Source organism: Typopeltis vanoorti, chromosome 1 (genome assembly GCF_054136105.1).
Source record: "Typopeltis vanoorti isolate ZY-2024b chromosome 1, IOZ_Tvanoo_1.0, whole genome shotgun sequence".
NCBI classification, from domain to species: Eukaryota; Metazoa; Arthropoda; class Arachnida; order Uropygi; family Thelyphonidae; genus Typopeltis; species Typopeltis vanoorti.
This window is the reverse complement of record NC_143549.1, coordinates 118694797-118712621: the sequence shown is the minus strand read 5'-3', so window position 1 is coordinate 118712621 and position 17825 is coordinate 118694797. Positions and strand designations below refer to the sequence as shown.

Below are 17825 nucleotides of genomic sequence, written 5' to 3'. Positions count from 1 at the left end.
TTATAAATAGTTTGGTAGCTTCTTTGAAATTGCACCGATAACAATTGGGATGATTTTGGTGTGTTTAAAATTCGATTACTAGATATCAATATTCAGTGATTTTTTTATAAAAAATTCTTTGTTTTTGATTTTATCGCTGGGTACTGCAATGTCAATAATCCAAACTTCGTAATGTTCAATAATTGTGATGTCAGGTCTATTGTATTCAAAATGCCGATCACTTTGTACTTAATCCCTGGAGAATTTTTGCTGTTTCGGTGTTCAATACTGTCTCTATTTTATGCTGCTACCAGTTATCAGACGTAGGGAAAACTATATTTTTTTAAGACACGCTAATGAATTGTTTTGACTAATTCATCAGGCGGCATATGTAATCAGTTTTGGCAGACACTGATCATATGTTCTACAGCCTCATCTTTCTGGTTGCATAATCTGAATTTGCTGTTTAAAATTTTAACTTTAATTACATTAGTTTGTCATTCCTGTCCTTGAGCGGCTAGAATAAATCCTTCTGATTCTTTTTTGATATATTCATATTGCAGCCATTGCCAAGTTTTGTTCACATCATTTCTTTCCCTTAGTATCTGGAAGAAATTGGCCACGCAAGGGTTTATTTTTCCAGCGCACATATCGGTTATTTTGCTGTTTCTTTTTGTAATCGGATTTGTTTCTTCTTGCTCTTAAAAGGCCTTCTTGTGAAATGGATTGAAGCATTTGCTCAGTGCTATTGTTGATTTTCAACTCATTTCTTCTTCAACAATCTGTCTCACTTGCAGAAGATCTCTAGTCCACTTAATCTTCTTGGAAGTTAGTGCAGGTCAACATCACTTCGCGGATGTAATGCATGATGCATACTCATTAATTTTCTAGTTTTATGACATTTCTTCAGGTCGTCTTCTGTCAAGTATTTTATCCCAGCCATGTATCGGATCACTGGTATAGCCTAAGGGTTCATTGTTCTGATTTTGTTCAATTCATAAGTTTTGTTCGCAGATAATATCTGTTATTGTTATTATTATCAGAGAAAACAAGCAGAGAAAACCACACCAAATGAGTACCAATAGTAAAAGAAAAACGGTAAATCATTACTTGGTAGTAAAGAATATGAAGCCTACTAAAGAAGAAAAATATATGAACCAATGGAGCACAGAATGTACAAGGTGGCGATAAATTAACTTTCCCTCTTTGGAGGTATCTGTAGCTAAAATTAATACACAGAATGAGACGACATTTTATATTGAGACTTTCGAAGGCATGGGGAGATGAATTCCGCGAAAAAAAGGTTTAGTGCTAAAAGTCGCCGATAGGGGAAAGTTTTGCGCTGGCGGAGTCGAAAGCAGTCAGATATTTGCAGTAAACGCAGGTAGAAAGGATTATGCAAATTTTACTGTGAGTACTTGACAGCACCGCCACCAATATCACTTAAAAAGGGATTGGGAACGTTCAGACAGTTATTCAAATGACTGACGAATTGTGCTCAATATGCGTCCTACCTTGCCTTAGCGCAAGCTAAGACGCATATTGCGCGTCCAACTTTACTTGTTAAGTAAACTTTACTTTACTTGTTAAGTTGTTTTACCTTAAACAGTGCAATGCCGTAGCGGCCCTTCGGGAATTTTGAAGGCTTCATAACCTGCGTACAGGTCCTATGTCAGCTGTAGCACTGAGAGCTATGATTAAGAAGTTTGAAGAAATTGGATCACTAGGAGTTAGACCTGGCAGAGGACGAAAGCAATGCAAGAGGAGACAGTAAAAGACCTTTCTACTGCGGTGTTTGACACACAGGGACCAGTACTGGTCCAAGGGCCATAGCTCACAAACTTGATATAGCTTGTGGTACAGTCTGGAAAATCTTAGGGGAAATGCTTCACTTCTATAAGTATACGTTCAGTCGTGTGCAAGCACTAACTACCACAGATTATGATAAGCGCATGACCTCCGCGCTAATGTTTCTTGCCCGAATGGAGGTCGACAATGACTGGCCTTGGAGAATATTGTGGTGATGAAGCCCAGTTTTATCTGAATAGGTCGGTCAACACTCACAACTGCAGAATTTGTGCATCTGAACATCCCAAGCGATCCACCAAGTACCATTGCATTCTCCAACGTATCCGTGTGGTGTGGATTCATAGCTGATTTCATAATAGGACCATACTTTTTTCAGCGTATTATCCTTACATGCCCTGTAACCTGTTCCACTACTGGAGGATTCATCGACGAGTGCTAGAAAATTTTGTCATTCCTGCATTGCAGCAAAGACAATGTTTTGACGTAAATTTTATGCAGCATGGAGCATGGCGACACATTGAACGTCCGGATCAACGCCATTTACGCCAGCATTCAGTAATGAGAGGGTTACAGTCAGTTCTTTCCGACGACATGGCCTCCTCGATCCCCGGGCATCACTCCATGTGACTTTTGGCTGTGGGGATATTTGAAATCCGTTGTGTATGTGGGTGACGTTTCCAACTTGTATGTCTTCAAAGAGAACATAAAACGGGCTGTTACGAAAATCCAATCCGACTCCTTACTCTCAGCTGTAAAGTATGTCGCACACTGGATGCAATTTGTTGTACACAAGGAAGGTCAGCACATTGAAAATCGTGTATGTGGTCCAGGGGGTCTTGATTCTGATTATTCCCTGTGAGTTCAATCACTACATTAATTTCTGAGTCTCTCGCAATTTTTATGTTTTCGTTTAATTATTATTATTATTATCTTTGTTACCCGCCACATATCGTTGTAACGTGCCACATGAGTGACTCATGAGTTGGAATGAGTGACAGCCGCGTCACTCATTCAAGCGGCTGTCGCTTACACCGTAGCAATGTTATTATTCCATTTTATCTGCCTTCAATGTAATTACCGCTTGTTTTCGGTTCCGCCAGCGCCAAAAATTCCCCTATCGGCGACTTTTGGTACTATTTTTTTTTTCGCGGAAATCATCTCTCCATGTCTTCAAAAGTCTCAATATAAAATTTGGTCTCATCCCGTTTATTGGTTTTAGCAACAGATGCCTCCAAAGAGGGAAAGTTATTTTATGCCTCCACCACCCCTGTATTATAGATTCACTATTAAATCAGCTAATAGGGAACACCTATGGATAGAGCCTAATTGAAATGTTATGTGGGTGGTCCGAAAAGTTCCCGGTCTCGCCCATAGATTGCAACACTATCGGCAAGATTTTTTTTTTCTAAGGTGGTACAACTGTCACAAGCATCCATGTGAAATTACAAGTCATTCTATCAAGTAGTTTGTTTTACACAGCTGCCTGAAGCAAAGGTGTTGTTTGGATCCCTTGAAATGGATAAAATTGGGTATCGTGCGATTATAAAATTCTTTGTAAAAGAAGGTTAAGTGAAGGTTTGTAAATTAGTTAAGTGAAATTAATTAAGGGAACTGCCTCTCAGAAAGAAATGAATCTATTACCATTATTAGTATTAGCAGTAGTAATAATAATCTCAGGCTTTCAACTTAAACACGTAAGTCCATCTAGAGCAGCTTTATGGCATAAACGCAACTTAAAAAATTGCTTAAGATCGCTTTTATATTGATGAAGAGAAGAACACTAAAACACTCTAGAAAAAACATCTCACAGTCTCAGAATGGTAACCATGGATTAATCAACTCAATGGTGAAAAATATGAACAGAAGGTGAATTGTTGCGTGTAATCGTCGCCGGGGCATACACAAAAATTCCCCATCACTACGATTTACATTATGTGTAAAAGTGTATAAGAAAGAATATCATGAAAAACTGTTGTTCCTCCCTAGTCGTCGTACATATAATTTAAAAATAAGTGAAAAAAAGTTGAATATATATATATATTCACATAGCTTATTTTCTTCCTCTTGTTCATTCTCTTATACTATTTCCTTATTTTTTCTTTGAGTTTCATTTAATATTTTACACACATATTTATACATAAAGCCACTCTTAATAAACTTATAATTAAACTCTTTCTTAAAAATATTTGAATTCGTCACTTCTGTAATCCAATGTTGTGTTCTTTTCACATATGTTCAATCCCAACAGCAATAAATAAATAAATAAATGAACTTCACATATCTGTTCTAATTCATTTCTTAATTAAGACACATCAGTAAGCACCCATCCATCTGGGTGCCAGTTATTAATAAAATTTACACTCGGATAACAAATGGCATATTTAAAAAAATTATTTTTTCCAGAAATTATGCGAGAAGTAATGTTTTCATTTCAGTTTTAATTTTTACACTTTACAAAATAAGATATAGGATTCCGCTTATAAAGTGTCCGAAGGGCAGAACTTTTTTAATTTAAATGTTATTCATAAATATGGAGATAAGAAGAGAAAAACGGCAATTAATGTGCGTTCCATTGAGGCGAATAATCTGCACGGTACTCAATTCCAGTATTCATCCCATTTATGGGCTAGTAGATCTGCGTGATTGCAATTGGATGTGGGATCTCCTCCGTGCCCCCCCCCCCTTTTGACGTTGAAAAGAAAGATAATTTTAAAATAGATCGAATGGTCTACTTTTGCTGAAGATTCTAGTAAGAGTAGATCGTGCTTATGAAATTACAATTTGGCCTGGATTTTTATTCAGTGAATGAGAACTGTTTACTCAGTGTTTTTTTACTTAAGTACATGTTTAGAATCGTGTTCTGTTACCATACCTTATTGTGATTCTTTATTTTCAGCTGGACATTCATATACCATCCGATTAATACCTGGACTTAAATATGGATCGCCAGTAAAGGCAAACGGCAATGGGAGATCAGAGCAATTCTTTGAACATTGGCTTGATCTTAAAACATTTAAAAACGATATCAAGCAGTCGGTGAGTATTTTCTTTTTATTGAGATGGATGCCTACATATCTACTCTCGGATTAAATCTCTGGAAGCGTTACGACTATAAGCTCACGCTTCTAATACATATTTCGAGCATCATGATAACATTTTCGTAGAAATGAAATTATTATTCTTGGCTTTCTGCTTATTACTATTCGTTTTCTCAGAAACTGTACTAATATGTTCTTACAAACCCAGTATGTTACAGCTGGTTCATCCTTAGCTTTATTCCTCTTTAGTTATTCAAACCCTCACAATAATCTCAAACAAGTATTTTTAAATATAAAATTTATTAAAATGGTAAAGAACTGTAAACGTTAGGCTTTCTGTCTTTATGCCTGACAGAAAGCCTAGTAATCCTGTCTCTCAACCATTACACAAAGAATAAAGCCATCGACAACTACGTCTAATTCTTGCATTTGATAGACGTCACTGGACCATTGAAGATCAAAAAAAGTTGCCTTTTCAGATAAAGATAAATCTCTTTTCCAACTTTACGGTGTGTACAGTAGGTCAGTGTGTACATGGGCCAGCGCCATCAGGCAGGAGGATTTGGTATAGCATATATTTCTTTGAAACTCTTGGAGTCATGACAAATGCTTTGCAAAGTCATAGCACAATCTATGTTTATTAGGTCTCCAATAGATTAGACCTGTCATCAGAGATCAGATGAGATAGATCAGAGTCGACAAAAAAAGGTGTCGACTAGAGATCCGATCTGTGAATCGTCCATCCCAAACATTCAAAGACGTAAGAAAGTAATCCTCATAACATTGTACAGCATACGTCCTGCAATATTCAGTCCATTCTTAGCTACGTAGGGGGCGTTTTTGCAACAAGAGTTGAAGGGAATTATTGGAACGGTAGTCAAAATACTTTGAAATGCATGTATTCAGCGTAAAAGGTAAAAAAGGTAAATCAAAAGTAGGAACTCCAGTTTTGAGATATTTTTTCTTTGTGTGTGTGTGTGTGTGTGTGTGTGTTGTGTGTGTGTGTGAGAGAGAGAGAGAGAGAGAGAGAGTATTTGGTGTTCGTGGTAGTGGTTATTGTTATTGTTTTAGGGATTCGTATTATACTTTACTTCAAGTCCTCGAAGATTTCTCATATTGTTTAAGATATTATATTAGTATAAATGCGATAGAGCAACCTCTATCTCTGAACTGTCACGTACTTTACACATATCTAATACGAATTGTTATTATTCTCACTTAATTCCTTTCCCTTAAAGAATTAATCTCTGAATTCCTACCGAAACCTTCTTAACAAACTATTGCTGATGTAACACGTGGCTTTCTATTCAAAATCAGACTAATCCAGAATAGCTCTTCCGAAACTTAATTCCCTTTTTCCCCTAGAATTTTCTTTTATGTTATTCACAGATATTTGCTTACTGAGTTACACTGATTCATAATATTTTTGTGTTGTTTCATGCACACAATAATGTCAGTAATTTTTTTTGTTTGTGTTCTCTTTCAGATACTACAGAACCATTTGGAAATTGGCGAGCCTACTTTAATTAACGTCTTGTTCTGCAAGTAAGGCTTTACATATATTTTAGTTAAACTGTATTCAATTCCATAACTTGTTAAATTCCTAAAATTAATTGTTCTCATGGTATCAGATATTAATGAGCAGATAAACAAAGTATTAGTCTTAAAAATAATTGAAAACGATTAAGATTAACAATTTCTATTAGCTCTGTATATAGGTGTGTATAAGAAATCGCCAGTTTATTAAGTGCGCCTGTGTAATCAATAGAGTCGTTATTCTTCTGAAAGAGAGCAACATATCCTTTCCAAGCTATATAAAGTAAAAAATGCCAATTGCAGTTGAATGGTTGCATTAGTAAGGGCCAATGACGCAACAACTGTGATCTGAGTGTGGCATAAGTGTCAGAGTCAGGCGCACCAGAATAAAACTTCCAATCTACCGAAGGTGTTCAAGAATAACAGAGAGAATGCTTTGAAAATTATTCGGCAATCAGAAAACACCCAACTCCTTGAAGCCCTATGGTCAGAGCTTGTTAATGTGATCGAATAATTCAGGATTACAATAATCCGTCAATCTACCAAATTGCCCTCAATCGTCAAATGGCAGTTTGCAGGACTGTCACGGCAAGGTATAGTTGTCCTCATGTCAAATACTGCGCACAGTCATTTCTGCGCACTGTACTCTTCTCGGTGACAAAACAATTATTTAACAAAATACATCTTCCGGTCTTCATCATAATCTTAATTCTTCTTTGTCACTGCTGGTTAACATTTAGAGGTCTTGTGTTCTTGCCAACCAACTTTTTATTTTCTTTTTCCTGATGCGTTTAATGATTTGGATCACTTTGGTAGAAATCTCATTGGAGATAAGGTCTTCCACGGAGCTCTTTCAGTTCAGAGAAAAGATCGAAGTAACGTAAGGACTCTTCTGGTATGAGGAAGCACTTTCCATTAATATTTTCCAAGACTTAGATTCCTTTTCCATACTGAACTCTTATTCCACGAAACAAATCCACACCAGAAATAGAAAACGAACCACACAACTCTTTCAGTATGGCTTGCAACTGACGTGAAAGTAGGAACTATTCCCTCATTCAATTGGCCAAGTGAGCGGTGGGCAAAACAGTCAATATGATCTTGTGATTTAGAATAGCAATAGTATGAAACTGTTTTTATTCTTTTTATCTGCAACTCACATAAGACAGATTGGTATTGTGTAGCACGTTAGTGTTCAAGACATTTCGTTACTCCACAAAGTAGAGGGTTTGTGGTGGTGGAATGAAATGCATCTATTGCCTAAATCATTTACCATGTATCGGCCACTGGAATTCAAAGACACAGAGCTTATTAGCGGAAGTGTAAAGATTCTACGAAGACAATTAAAACAAAAATAGTAATTACAGAATTACGAAATTAACGACTATCTAAATGTATATACTAAAAAAAACTCACAAATCCACTGGAATTCAAAGGAGAAGGAACTCTCTCTCTCTCTCTCTCTCTCTCTCTCTCGGGAATGTTCTGATGTTCCGAAATATTTCCATGGAAATATTTGTCCATTCAATTCCCAGGCTTTAGAAGATAAGTAATAGATGATCGTTCAATTTTTATCTGATTTTGTTGTATAAAGGAGCAGTGATGTATCCTAGACGTTTAGCGCCCGTATAGGATGAGCGTCAAGCAGCTGAATACACTTGGAGGTTGTGATGAGAAGAGGCGAGGTTTGTGTTCAGTGCCATCGAGTAAGGTGTCGATTAGGCCAATACAATTTTGGTGCTCGAATGGTAGTACCTGTATCTAAGTAACCCCAACGTTGCATGTACAGTATAGAAATATATGGTGGCAATGTACATACCGGGTGATGTGTTTTGTGGACGGGAAAAGCTAGGCATTTGACATCACTGTAAGGCAATTGCTAAGTCGAAAATCAATTCATATAACAAATGAAGAAAGCTATTTGAGAATACCAGAACTGCTCTCTCTCAAGGCACATTAGTATATATTTTAACAAACATACAGATACTTACATGCCAAATTATAAATATTTCTTTGTACCTATATGACTTTAAATTTGATTTACTTTTCATCACTTTTTTCAGTTAAACCTAAAGATTAGAATGTCATGTGATTAAGATGATGTCTCCGCTGCAAGACTTTGAATTAACTAATTAAATGTAGAAAAAGTAAACTTAAGTCTGACTACTCCTTTATGAGTTTAAGAATGCTTGTTTCTGTATTCACATAAATAAACTGCATTATTCCAATGGTGTTTATTACCTTACTGTTTCAGCACTTCAGACAGAAAATGTACGGTTGAAGTCCAGTTTAACAAATCAGCTTTAGCAGAATTAAAACTGCTGAAAGAGACATGCTCAGGTAGCTCCGGTGGAGAATGTGTTATCTATCCGACTCTTGCACTCGATGAAAAATCGCTGAATTCTGGTGGGTTCATTTATTTAGAATAAAACTATATATAGAATATAAGTCATAAAAATAGATATTATGCTTTCAACATTCTTTTTATTGAGAATATTAATGTATAGTTAACAAAACTAACAATTTAATTTATGTTCCATATATCTGCTAATTAAATCATTGCCGACATCATAAATAAGAAGCAAGTTTTATAGTTTCCTTTTTTATAATTATTTAGTAGAAATTAAGGATACAATGCTGAAAACATTCAAAAGCCTACGTTTTTTCTTAAAAATGAAATCAGAATCGTTAGAACAAAATATGTGTCACGTCTTAGACCCTCTTTACTGTTTTGTCCATTGACCAGTGAACAATTGTTAAGTGGCTAACTCGTCAGCATATAAAGCTCATATGCACCAGGCTGTTATACAATTAAATTCGGAAGAAAAAAATTAACCAGTGTTTTATAGCTTCTATCCTGGCACTACGCTCTGTGAAAATTTATGAAGGGTTACCATAAAGTTGCCTGATTTTTATAAAGTTCTGCTTTAGAGACGATTCTTATTTATTTGGGAAGACTATTAGTTGTAAACCAAACCTTGAAATGTATATTCTTCTCTAAAATTCTGCAGACTAATTACTTATAATCGAAGAATTTACATTGCATTTTTTATGATTCGCTACGTACTGACTTAGCATATCTAGAAATAAATCGATATAGTCGCATGTTAAAATGGACAGCAACAATAATATTTCCTTCTAGGCTTGGTGTTATAATAATGTTTCTCCAAATTCTGGCTAATTGTTCTATCATCGATTCCGATGGTAGAACAATTAGCCAGAATGGCAGTTGAATGGAAGCCTCGATCTCCCGATATCTGGAGACAACGCTATGCAAGACCGGTGCTTAAAAAACAGGCTCTACGTCGAAGGATCTTGGAAGATTATACGACCATGCAGACTACTTGAAGATTGATCGAGCATATACAGCAATAGCATAGTCGACGCTGGCATGTATTCTTTCTCAGGAGCGCATTCCTAACATTTTCTGTGTGATATAGCAGGGGTAGTAGCTTTCCTCGATCATTTACTATACATACAGCACAATATTATTGGAATACCAAACCTTTTTGCTTTCCCAGTGGGTAAGATATGATGCAAAATGTCACATCACACTGCGTATATCTTTGTAGGAAAGTGTTTCAACTTTCTGTATTTATATGGCCATTTTGTTATCAAAATCAGCAGTGGAACAACTATTAATAGTTTAACGAAACATTTAGAAACACCGTATACATTTCAAAGGAACACTCGTATTCAAAGGTTTCCTAAGCCTACTACAAAAGGATAACACGTATGGAAATGTACTGCTTGACAATATTAACGGCACAAAACTTTTCCATGAATAATTTATTTTCAACAATGTCTCCAAAGATGAATATTAGATGTAATGTGCACTCTTGCAAGAAAATCCCAAGTATCCCATAGAAATTGATTTACAAATCAACAGACTGCACATAATGCAAATTACGCATGCCTATAAATACAAGTATATATATATGATATGATACTGTATAAGACCATAAAATCTGATATGTATGTGGAAGAACATAACACTTACTATAGGAAAATATCATCTATTTATGACAGTATATCACAAAAACCTTTCTTTGCGAGAGGGAGGGGGATGATGTCACTTCTATGCTGGAAAGTGGACTATGATACAGTCGCCCGTGATTCCGTGGATTCCAGCCTTGGTGGAAAAGATCTAAGGGTTGTTTTGCCTGTGGTGGTGATGCTCGTGTAGGATCCAACTTCTCACCATTTGTTTGAAGGCTGCAAGGAGATAGTCAGCTGCCTCTCTCTGTGAAGTTGCTGTGCTGTCTGGTCTTGTATGTCTGAGGTAGAAGCTGTATATTACTGCTTTCGCAGTGATGAAGAGGTAGTTGCAGAATGAATGATTATTTGACTTTGCATGGACGAGATTGAAATACTCCACTTCTGTATGAAGACTACCACAGGTGAGAGAGCTGCCGTTTCCCGGGAGAAACTGATTAATTGGGTGTTGACTGAGCATTCCAAGTAGATGTGCTGGATTGTTCCTATTCGGTAGCAGAACAGGCATTTATCTGAGACATCTGAGTTAAATTTTTGTCATATAGTTGGAGTGGGTAATACATTGTGCAACATTCTGCACTCAATATCTGCGTCGGGTTTGATGGCCCTTGTGGAATATGGTAGGTCCCATTGAAATGGTGTTTGGTGGGATGATGCAAGATTTTCCAATACAGTGCTTTGGTTGGGCTGTTCTGTTAGAGTGCCATAGATTTTGTTAGTATTGCTGGGTGTAAATTTCTCACTTGAATTATTAGTTTTTATCAGAAAGATAGGCACCGGATCTTCTGAGTTAGAAGGATTAAGCCACTCTTCCGTTAGGCTATCAGGCATAGCTGCTTGAAAGCGGCCTTTACAGTGTGTATCTGCTCAGCCTGATTCCCGTATTCCCGGTTTTCAAGGGATATTTAAAAGTGCCAGGTGATGCTCATAGACAGAATGTCACCCAAGATCCTCACGCCTCGCCAGCTCCATGGAAGAAAGGAAATCTCTTTTTGAGTGATCCGGTTTCTTACCATCGTGTTATGGAAGATGGGTTCCATGAGGATTTCAGGAAGGGATGCTGTCTTTACTGTGTGCTGGTGGTTTAGCTTCTTCCATCTTCGAAAGACATCTTTGTACAAGTTTGTTAGATGCATGTGGAGGGGGAGAGAGAGAGAGAGAGAGAGAGACCTCTAGTGGCAGAGGTGAAAATATATTCAGCGGTGCATTTGTGGGCTATTTCCTGTTGTTGGGCATTAACGAGAAATCGAGTGCGGAACGTTGTTATCCTGTTGTCAATGGAAGTCAAGTTTTGTCCTCTATCTTTGAGAGAAATTCATAGCGTGGAGTAGGAGAGCCAGTTTGTTTTGTTCCATACGAATCGATAGATGGTTGAATTTATTTGTTTGGTGAGTTTCACTGGTGGCGTGAGAGTTTAGTGCATGCCAAAGGACACTGGTGGCTATTTGGTTGACAATTATTGTTCTCCGTCTTCTGGAGGCAGAGGCTCGTATTGATGCCCACTTTCCTAGTACCTGCCTGAACTGTTTATTTAGTGTCTCCCACTTTTTATCCACATAAGCGGGCGTGTTTCCTAGGTAAATCCCTAGGTATTTGATTCCATATGCGGATCAGTGTCCAGACATTGGAGAATCGGTTCGGGTTTTCCATTTGCCTCACCACAGTCCTGTGGTTTAGTGTGCGTTTAGTTTGACTCCTGGGGCTGCTTGGTGTTGTTGGTATACCGTTTGTATGTTATGGAAATCCTCTTTGTTACGGGCTATAATTGCAACATCATCAGCATATGCTGTAAGGGTTATGGTTTGGTAGGAAAGTTTAGGACGGGATGCCCTAGGTAGCATGCTTAGTCTACACAATAAAGGCTCAATGGCAAATTGTGTAAAGGGGACCTTAAAGTGGACAGTCTTGATTAATACCTCTGCTGTATGGTATAGTTATTGTAAGTCTATTGTTTATTTACATGCAAAAGTGTGCTTTGGCATACAGCATCTTAATAGAATGAACTTAACCTATAGAAGTTGCAACAAGGTGTTTTTATTTTTAATAAGAAACTCTGGAGGAGATATAGATAAAGTTGATAAGGCTCTGTATTACTAAAACCTTGATATTTAGGGTCTAGCTACTCACTGAGGAGACCTGAAAAAAGGTTGAAACCGGTCTGGGTAGTGACCCCACTCATAATGCATTAAAGTATACATCTTTTAGTGAGATGTGCTTTACATTGTGGGAAAATACTAAGAATAGTGATCAGAGCTTTACCCACCTTTACAATGAGTTGCCCAGGTGTTGTACCATCTTTAGACTTGAACTTTGCTTCAGGCGTAAACATAATTGTTTGCATACTTGGGATTCGGAGTAAAAAAACCAAGCTTATAAAATTACTTGGTTATCCTAATATATATATATATATATATCTTGCACTACTTTGAGGGTCAGCTAGACTTCCAATACGTGCAGGCGCAAAATTGACTTGTTTGTCTGTTTGCTTACTTGGGAAATGAGGTAAAACCAGGTGTAAAATAGCTTGGTATTTTACATTATTATTATTGTTATTATTATTATTATTATTATTGTAAACATAACAATCTTATGTGCAGGATAACTTGTTTTTGGTTCTCTGCAGTCAGGCAGAGAGTTTACATGCTCTGCTCATACTGTTGTTCAGGTATGTTACATCGAAATGTCAGTTATAAGGTGAATTACATTTTTTTTAAAATTTAAACCATTAACAGTTATTTGAAATGATACAGTATAAGAACATAAGATCTGACATGCATGTGGAAGAACATAACAGTTATATAGGAAAATATTTTCTATTTACATGAGAGTGACAGCTAATTAATATTCGCACTGTTAAGCCTAAAAATCTTTCTTCCCCTTTCTTTGTGGAGGGATGATGTCATTTCTATGCTGAAAAGTGGACTATCGTCGGAAACTAAATTGCAGGCTTTCACTGGAACTTGAGTACTACAAAGAAACAAGAAATGTCGCGAAATTCATAGAGGAGTGGAATCCAACTGGTACCCTCTTCTGGATTGACGACGACAATACGCTTCATCTGAAAGATGACTCAGACTGAAACTGAACTGTAATGTTGAATTCATTTATCATATTCTCTATTATATACCAGAAAGGAACATTTTTCTTTCTCTGTAATATATATACTTATATACTTATAATATGTAAATAGTCCTTGTTACCTATCGTCTAATGTATATTTTAACAAGTTAAATAAATAAATAAAAACAAATCTATGGAGCGGGATTTGGCCAAAGATGGATAGATAGATAGACATTTTTTTAAAAGTAAACTTGATAAAATATTCATTGGAAGATAGATAACAAAAACGGACTATTTACATATTACAAGAATGTATATTATAGGGAAAAAAGGATTTTCTTTTTATATATGCAACAAAAATGAAGGGCAAAAAGGTACATTAGTGGTAAGCAACATGTGACTTTTCAGGAAGAGTCAATATTACAGTTTAGCATCACTTTTAGTTATTCTTCAGCTGAAGTGTATTGTTGTCGCATTCCAGAACAGGGTACCATTTGGATTCCACTCCTCTATGAATTTTGTGACAGTTTCTGTTAATTTGTAGTAATCAAATTCAAGTGAAAGCCAGCTTTGTAGTTTCCAACGTAGGCTACACATGAGGGTTGGTTCCGATTCAGTGATGGATGGGCTGGTTATTTCTTATATGTTTAGGTAGAAACTGTAAATGACGGCCTTAGCGCAGATGAAGAGGAAATTGCATATTTTTTGTTTGCTCTCTTCTATGTGGAGTAAATTCCAGTTGTCTTCTTGGCTGTGTGCTTAGTTACAGGTGCTAGAAGCAGTATTCAGGGAGTAGGTGATCATCGCTTTGTTTGCAGGACAGGTTAGATATGTGTGTTCCAAGGTGCCTGAAACTTCGCAGAATAGACACTGATCCGATTCCATTAGCTGAAATTTCTGGATCTTAGTAGGAGTTGGTAAGATCTTATGCCATAGCCTCCACTGTATTTCGGAATCTGGTTTGGCAAACCTCGATTTATATGGATGATATCACTGAAAGATGGGAGGCATGTGCAGCTTTGTAAATGAGAGGGTTAATGATCAGTACACGAAGGGAGAGGTTTGAGGTACAAATATAAGGAAGTGGTATATTTTCTTGTAGTTGGAGGAAAGAATTGCATGTGAGGCTTCAGATGATGCAAGATGAAAGGTAGGCTCCCCGCAGTTTCTGGAAGAAATACGGATTGCCTAAGGCGTTGCGATATCTGGGAAGGTTTTTATAACAGAACTTGCATCATTTCATATTGCTTTTCAATATTTGAATTTTTCAATGGTAGACATGTTGATGTTTTCCAATTTAGCGTCAGGTTCAGGATGTTCCCAATGATTCTTATTCTTTCCCAGTTCCATTTAGGGAAAAGGAACGACTGGCCAGTTGAGAGACTTGTTATGTTTATCTTCGAAAACAGTAGTTCTGTTAGTACATCTCACTCTGTTGATCCTGTTAGTGTCTGATGAAGTTTCGCATTTTTCTACCGCTGTAGAGAATCTTTGTAAAAATGAGGTAGTTTATGAGGAGAAGTTGCAAAACTGGCCACTCGGAGGATTACGTAAGTTGTACGTCCTCTCGTGGATGATTTTGTGATGTAATCGAAGGTAGTTACGTAAGCACGATTCACTGAAGTGTCTTTACTAGTAGGATAATCCTGAAGAATGTGATCTTGTTGTGAAAGGAAATCAGGCTTTGAACTCCGATATTAAGTGGCTTGCAGAGTTCAGAGTATGTCGTACAGTTAGTATTGTTCCAGAGGAAACGTTTGATTGCCTTTTCAATGTGGTTGAGAAATTTCCCAGGGGATGTGAGTACTTTGATGGTATCCCATAACCACTCGCAGTCATCTGGGTAACTATCAGTACTCTTCCTCTAAGTGAAGACATGAAACAAATGCTCTTCCACCTGTTTAAAAGGGTTTTGCAGCTGTGTCTAGTTCAATGTGTTATATAATTTAGTGTTGCCGGTGTGCACACCTAAGTAACTTTGTCCTTCACTTGACCAGGTACATTCGATCGGAGAATCATTTCTAACCTTCCACTTGCCTGACCACAAGCCAGTGGGTTTTTCAGAACTTAATTTGGCCCCTGATGATTGTGCATATAGTCAGTGTGCTTACTCAGTTACTGTCATTTCTTATTCATTTGGGACTAATACAGTGACTTCATCGGCATATGCTGATAGGGTTATTTTTTTTATGTGGATCTGTTATACTGGGTCGTTTGGAGATGATGGTGTCGTGTACTCTTTTTAAGAAGGGTTCTATGCCCAGGGTGTATAATTGCCCAGAGAGAGGCATCCTTGCTTGATCCTTCGAGAGTATGACAAAGTGCGAGTGAGCCTGATGTTCATTTTTTAAACAAAAGTGTGCATTTCTTATAGCAATTTCGCTGTTTCAATGATGAGAGGACCATAGCCAAATGCTGTTAGGACTTCATAGGTAGTCGTGCTCTAATTTTCGAAAGCCTTCTCCTGATCAAGGCTGACGAGTACTATGTTTTCATGCTTTGTGTTTGTGATGTGGATGAGATCTCTTATTAAATGGAGGTTATCATGTATTGAACTTCCTGGGACAGAGTACGTTTGACGTTGGCCAATGACCTCGGGCTTTATTCGGTTTGCAGTAACTTTGGAAACGATTTCTTTTCAATCGGTATCAATCAGGGAGATTGTACGCTAGTTTCGAATAAACCTGTGGTCTTCCTTCTTTGGTATCAGTCGTGCTACTGACGTCGTGACGGATTGTGGCAGCACATTGAGGTAAGCTTCTTGTAGTATTTTGAGGAGCAGTGGTCCGAGTTGATTCCAGAAGAACTGGAAAAATTCTAACGTGAGAACATCAAGGCCATGGGATTTGTTCTTTAGCAAGGATATGCATACCGTTTTCAGTTCATCTAGTGTGATTTTGTTTCCTATGTGGTTCCGATCTGTTGCAGAGATTTTTTTGTTTCTTTCAGTATTTTTTCAATGGCATGATGGAATATTCCGGTAGAGCTATATGCATTTTTATAGTATTGTAGGATTTCAGAGGTGATTTTACTTGGATCTTCTGTGATGCTGCCATCTTGAAGTCTGATAGCAGAAATGGAGTTTTCTACCTGGCAATTTTTTTCCAACGAAAATTCAGCCATATCACATGGGCACAAACGGTACAGCAAAAAGTCGTCTATATCGGCGATTATCACTTTGAAGCAGTCCCAATAGCACTGGACCCGACAAAAGTAACAGTATCAAATGTTCTACCAGGAATTCCTCATCAACCCATCAGATCCATGTTATCAAGATACAGTTCTGTCACAGGAAAAATACGTACATTGTCCGAAGCCAAGAAAAAACCCGAGTTCGCCCATGTTAAAAGCTTTCGAAAACAGGCATTAATGCACTTTCCAAACAACGCCGCACTATACGACCTCCTAAAATTTATCAACACGGATATAAATGGGATAACCTACATTTTCTACTTATCTTACACATCACAGTTCTTCTGTCATGTAAATGGTCACATTAGGAAACAAGGTCCTTATATTACCGAGGACTCATCAACAAATATCCCATCGTAGATTACGAAATCAGTTGAACAGAAAAACGTCGTACGCGAAGAAAATCCAAGCATAGGAAAAGTAAACCAAAAATTCTCTCCCAATCACGAATTTCAGAACCAAGAAAATCCCGAACTGGAAAAGACGAGGTTCAGTCGAATAATGAGATCCAAAGCTCTGATAACGAAGTCTCACAGCACATACAGGATGAAATCATGGATTCACACAACAGAGATGACTCGGATGAACAAATTAAAAGCAATCCCCGGATAAAACAAACAGAATGAGCAGCCCAGCCTCCGACTACAAAACCTCATCCGATAGAAGAAACTATTCAAAATGGCCTTTCATCACCTGAAGCCAACCAAGGAGAAAGAGAGTTTCCAGACGATCATGAAACTGTACTCCTACGTGACGACATAGAAGGGAAAGAAGCTGAGGGAGGACTTCCTCACACTGACTGTACCCTAATGATAGAGCAGCTGTCATCATTCATACAGAAACTGCAAGCTCCTCTCACAAATTAAGTATAACCCTTAAATACACCACAATAATCCCAGAACTAATTCCTCAACTTCAGGATCTACACTCACAATTAAAATGCAAAATGGCAGAGCATAGGTTAACAGAAGTAAGCGAATCTACTAATCAGCTACAAACACAATACCAGGACCAATATTAGATTCAACCTACAATTAAACTTTCATAAACATAATGTCTTTGAACCTTTTATCTCTCAATGCAAGAGGATGTGCCTCTGCTTTTCGCAACAGAATTTCCCTTGACCATGTACGAAAACACCACATAGACCTATGACTTCTGCAGGAAATAAATATAAAGTCATCGTCCAAATTATCTGGAAGATGGACAGAGTGG

General features: G+C 37.4%; 1 protein-coding gene across 1 annotated transcript in view; it reads left to right on the top strand.

Moving 5' to 3' along the window:
* LOC150110350 (uncharacterized) overlaps positions 1 to 17825 on the top strand; it is a 163440-nt gene that overhangs the window by 121101 nt on the left and 24514 nt on the right. The window contains exons 19-21 of the mRNA XM_090396379.1: positions 4685 to 4824; positions 6313 to 6371; positions 8617 to 8768. Coding sequence (XP_090252505.1) covers positions 4685 to 4824; positions 6313 to 6371; positions 8617 to 8768 — 351 coding nt within the window. The remainder of the gene's footprint in view (positions 1 to 4684; positions 4825 to 6312; positions 6372 to 8616; positions 8769 to 17825) is intronic.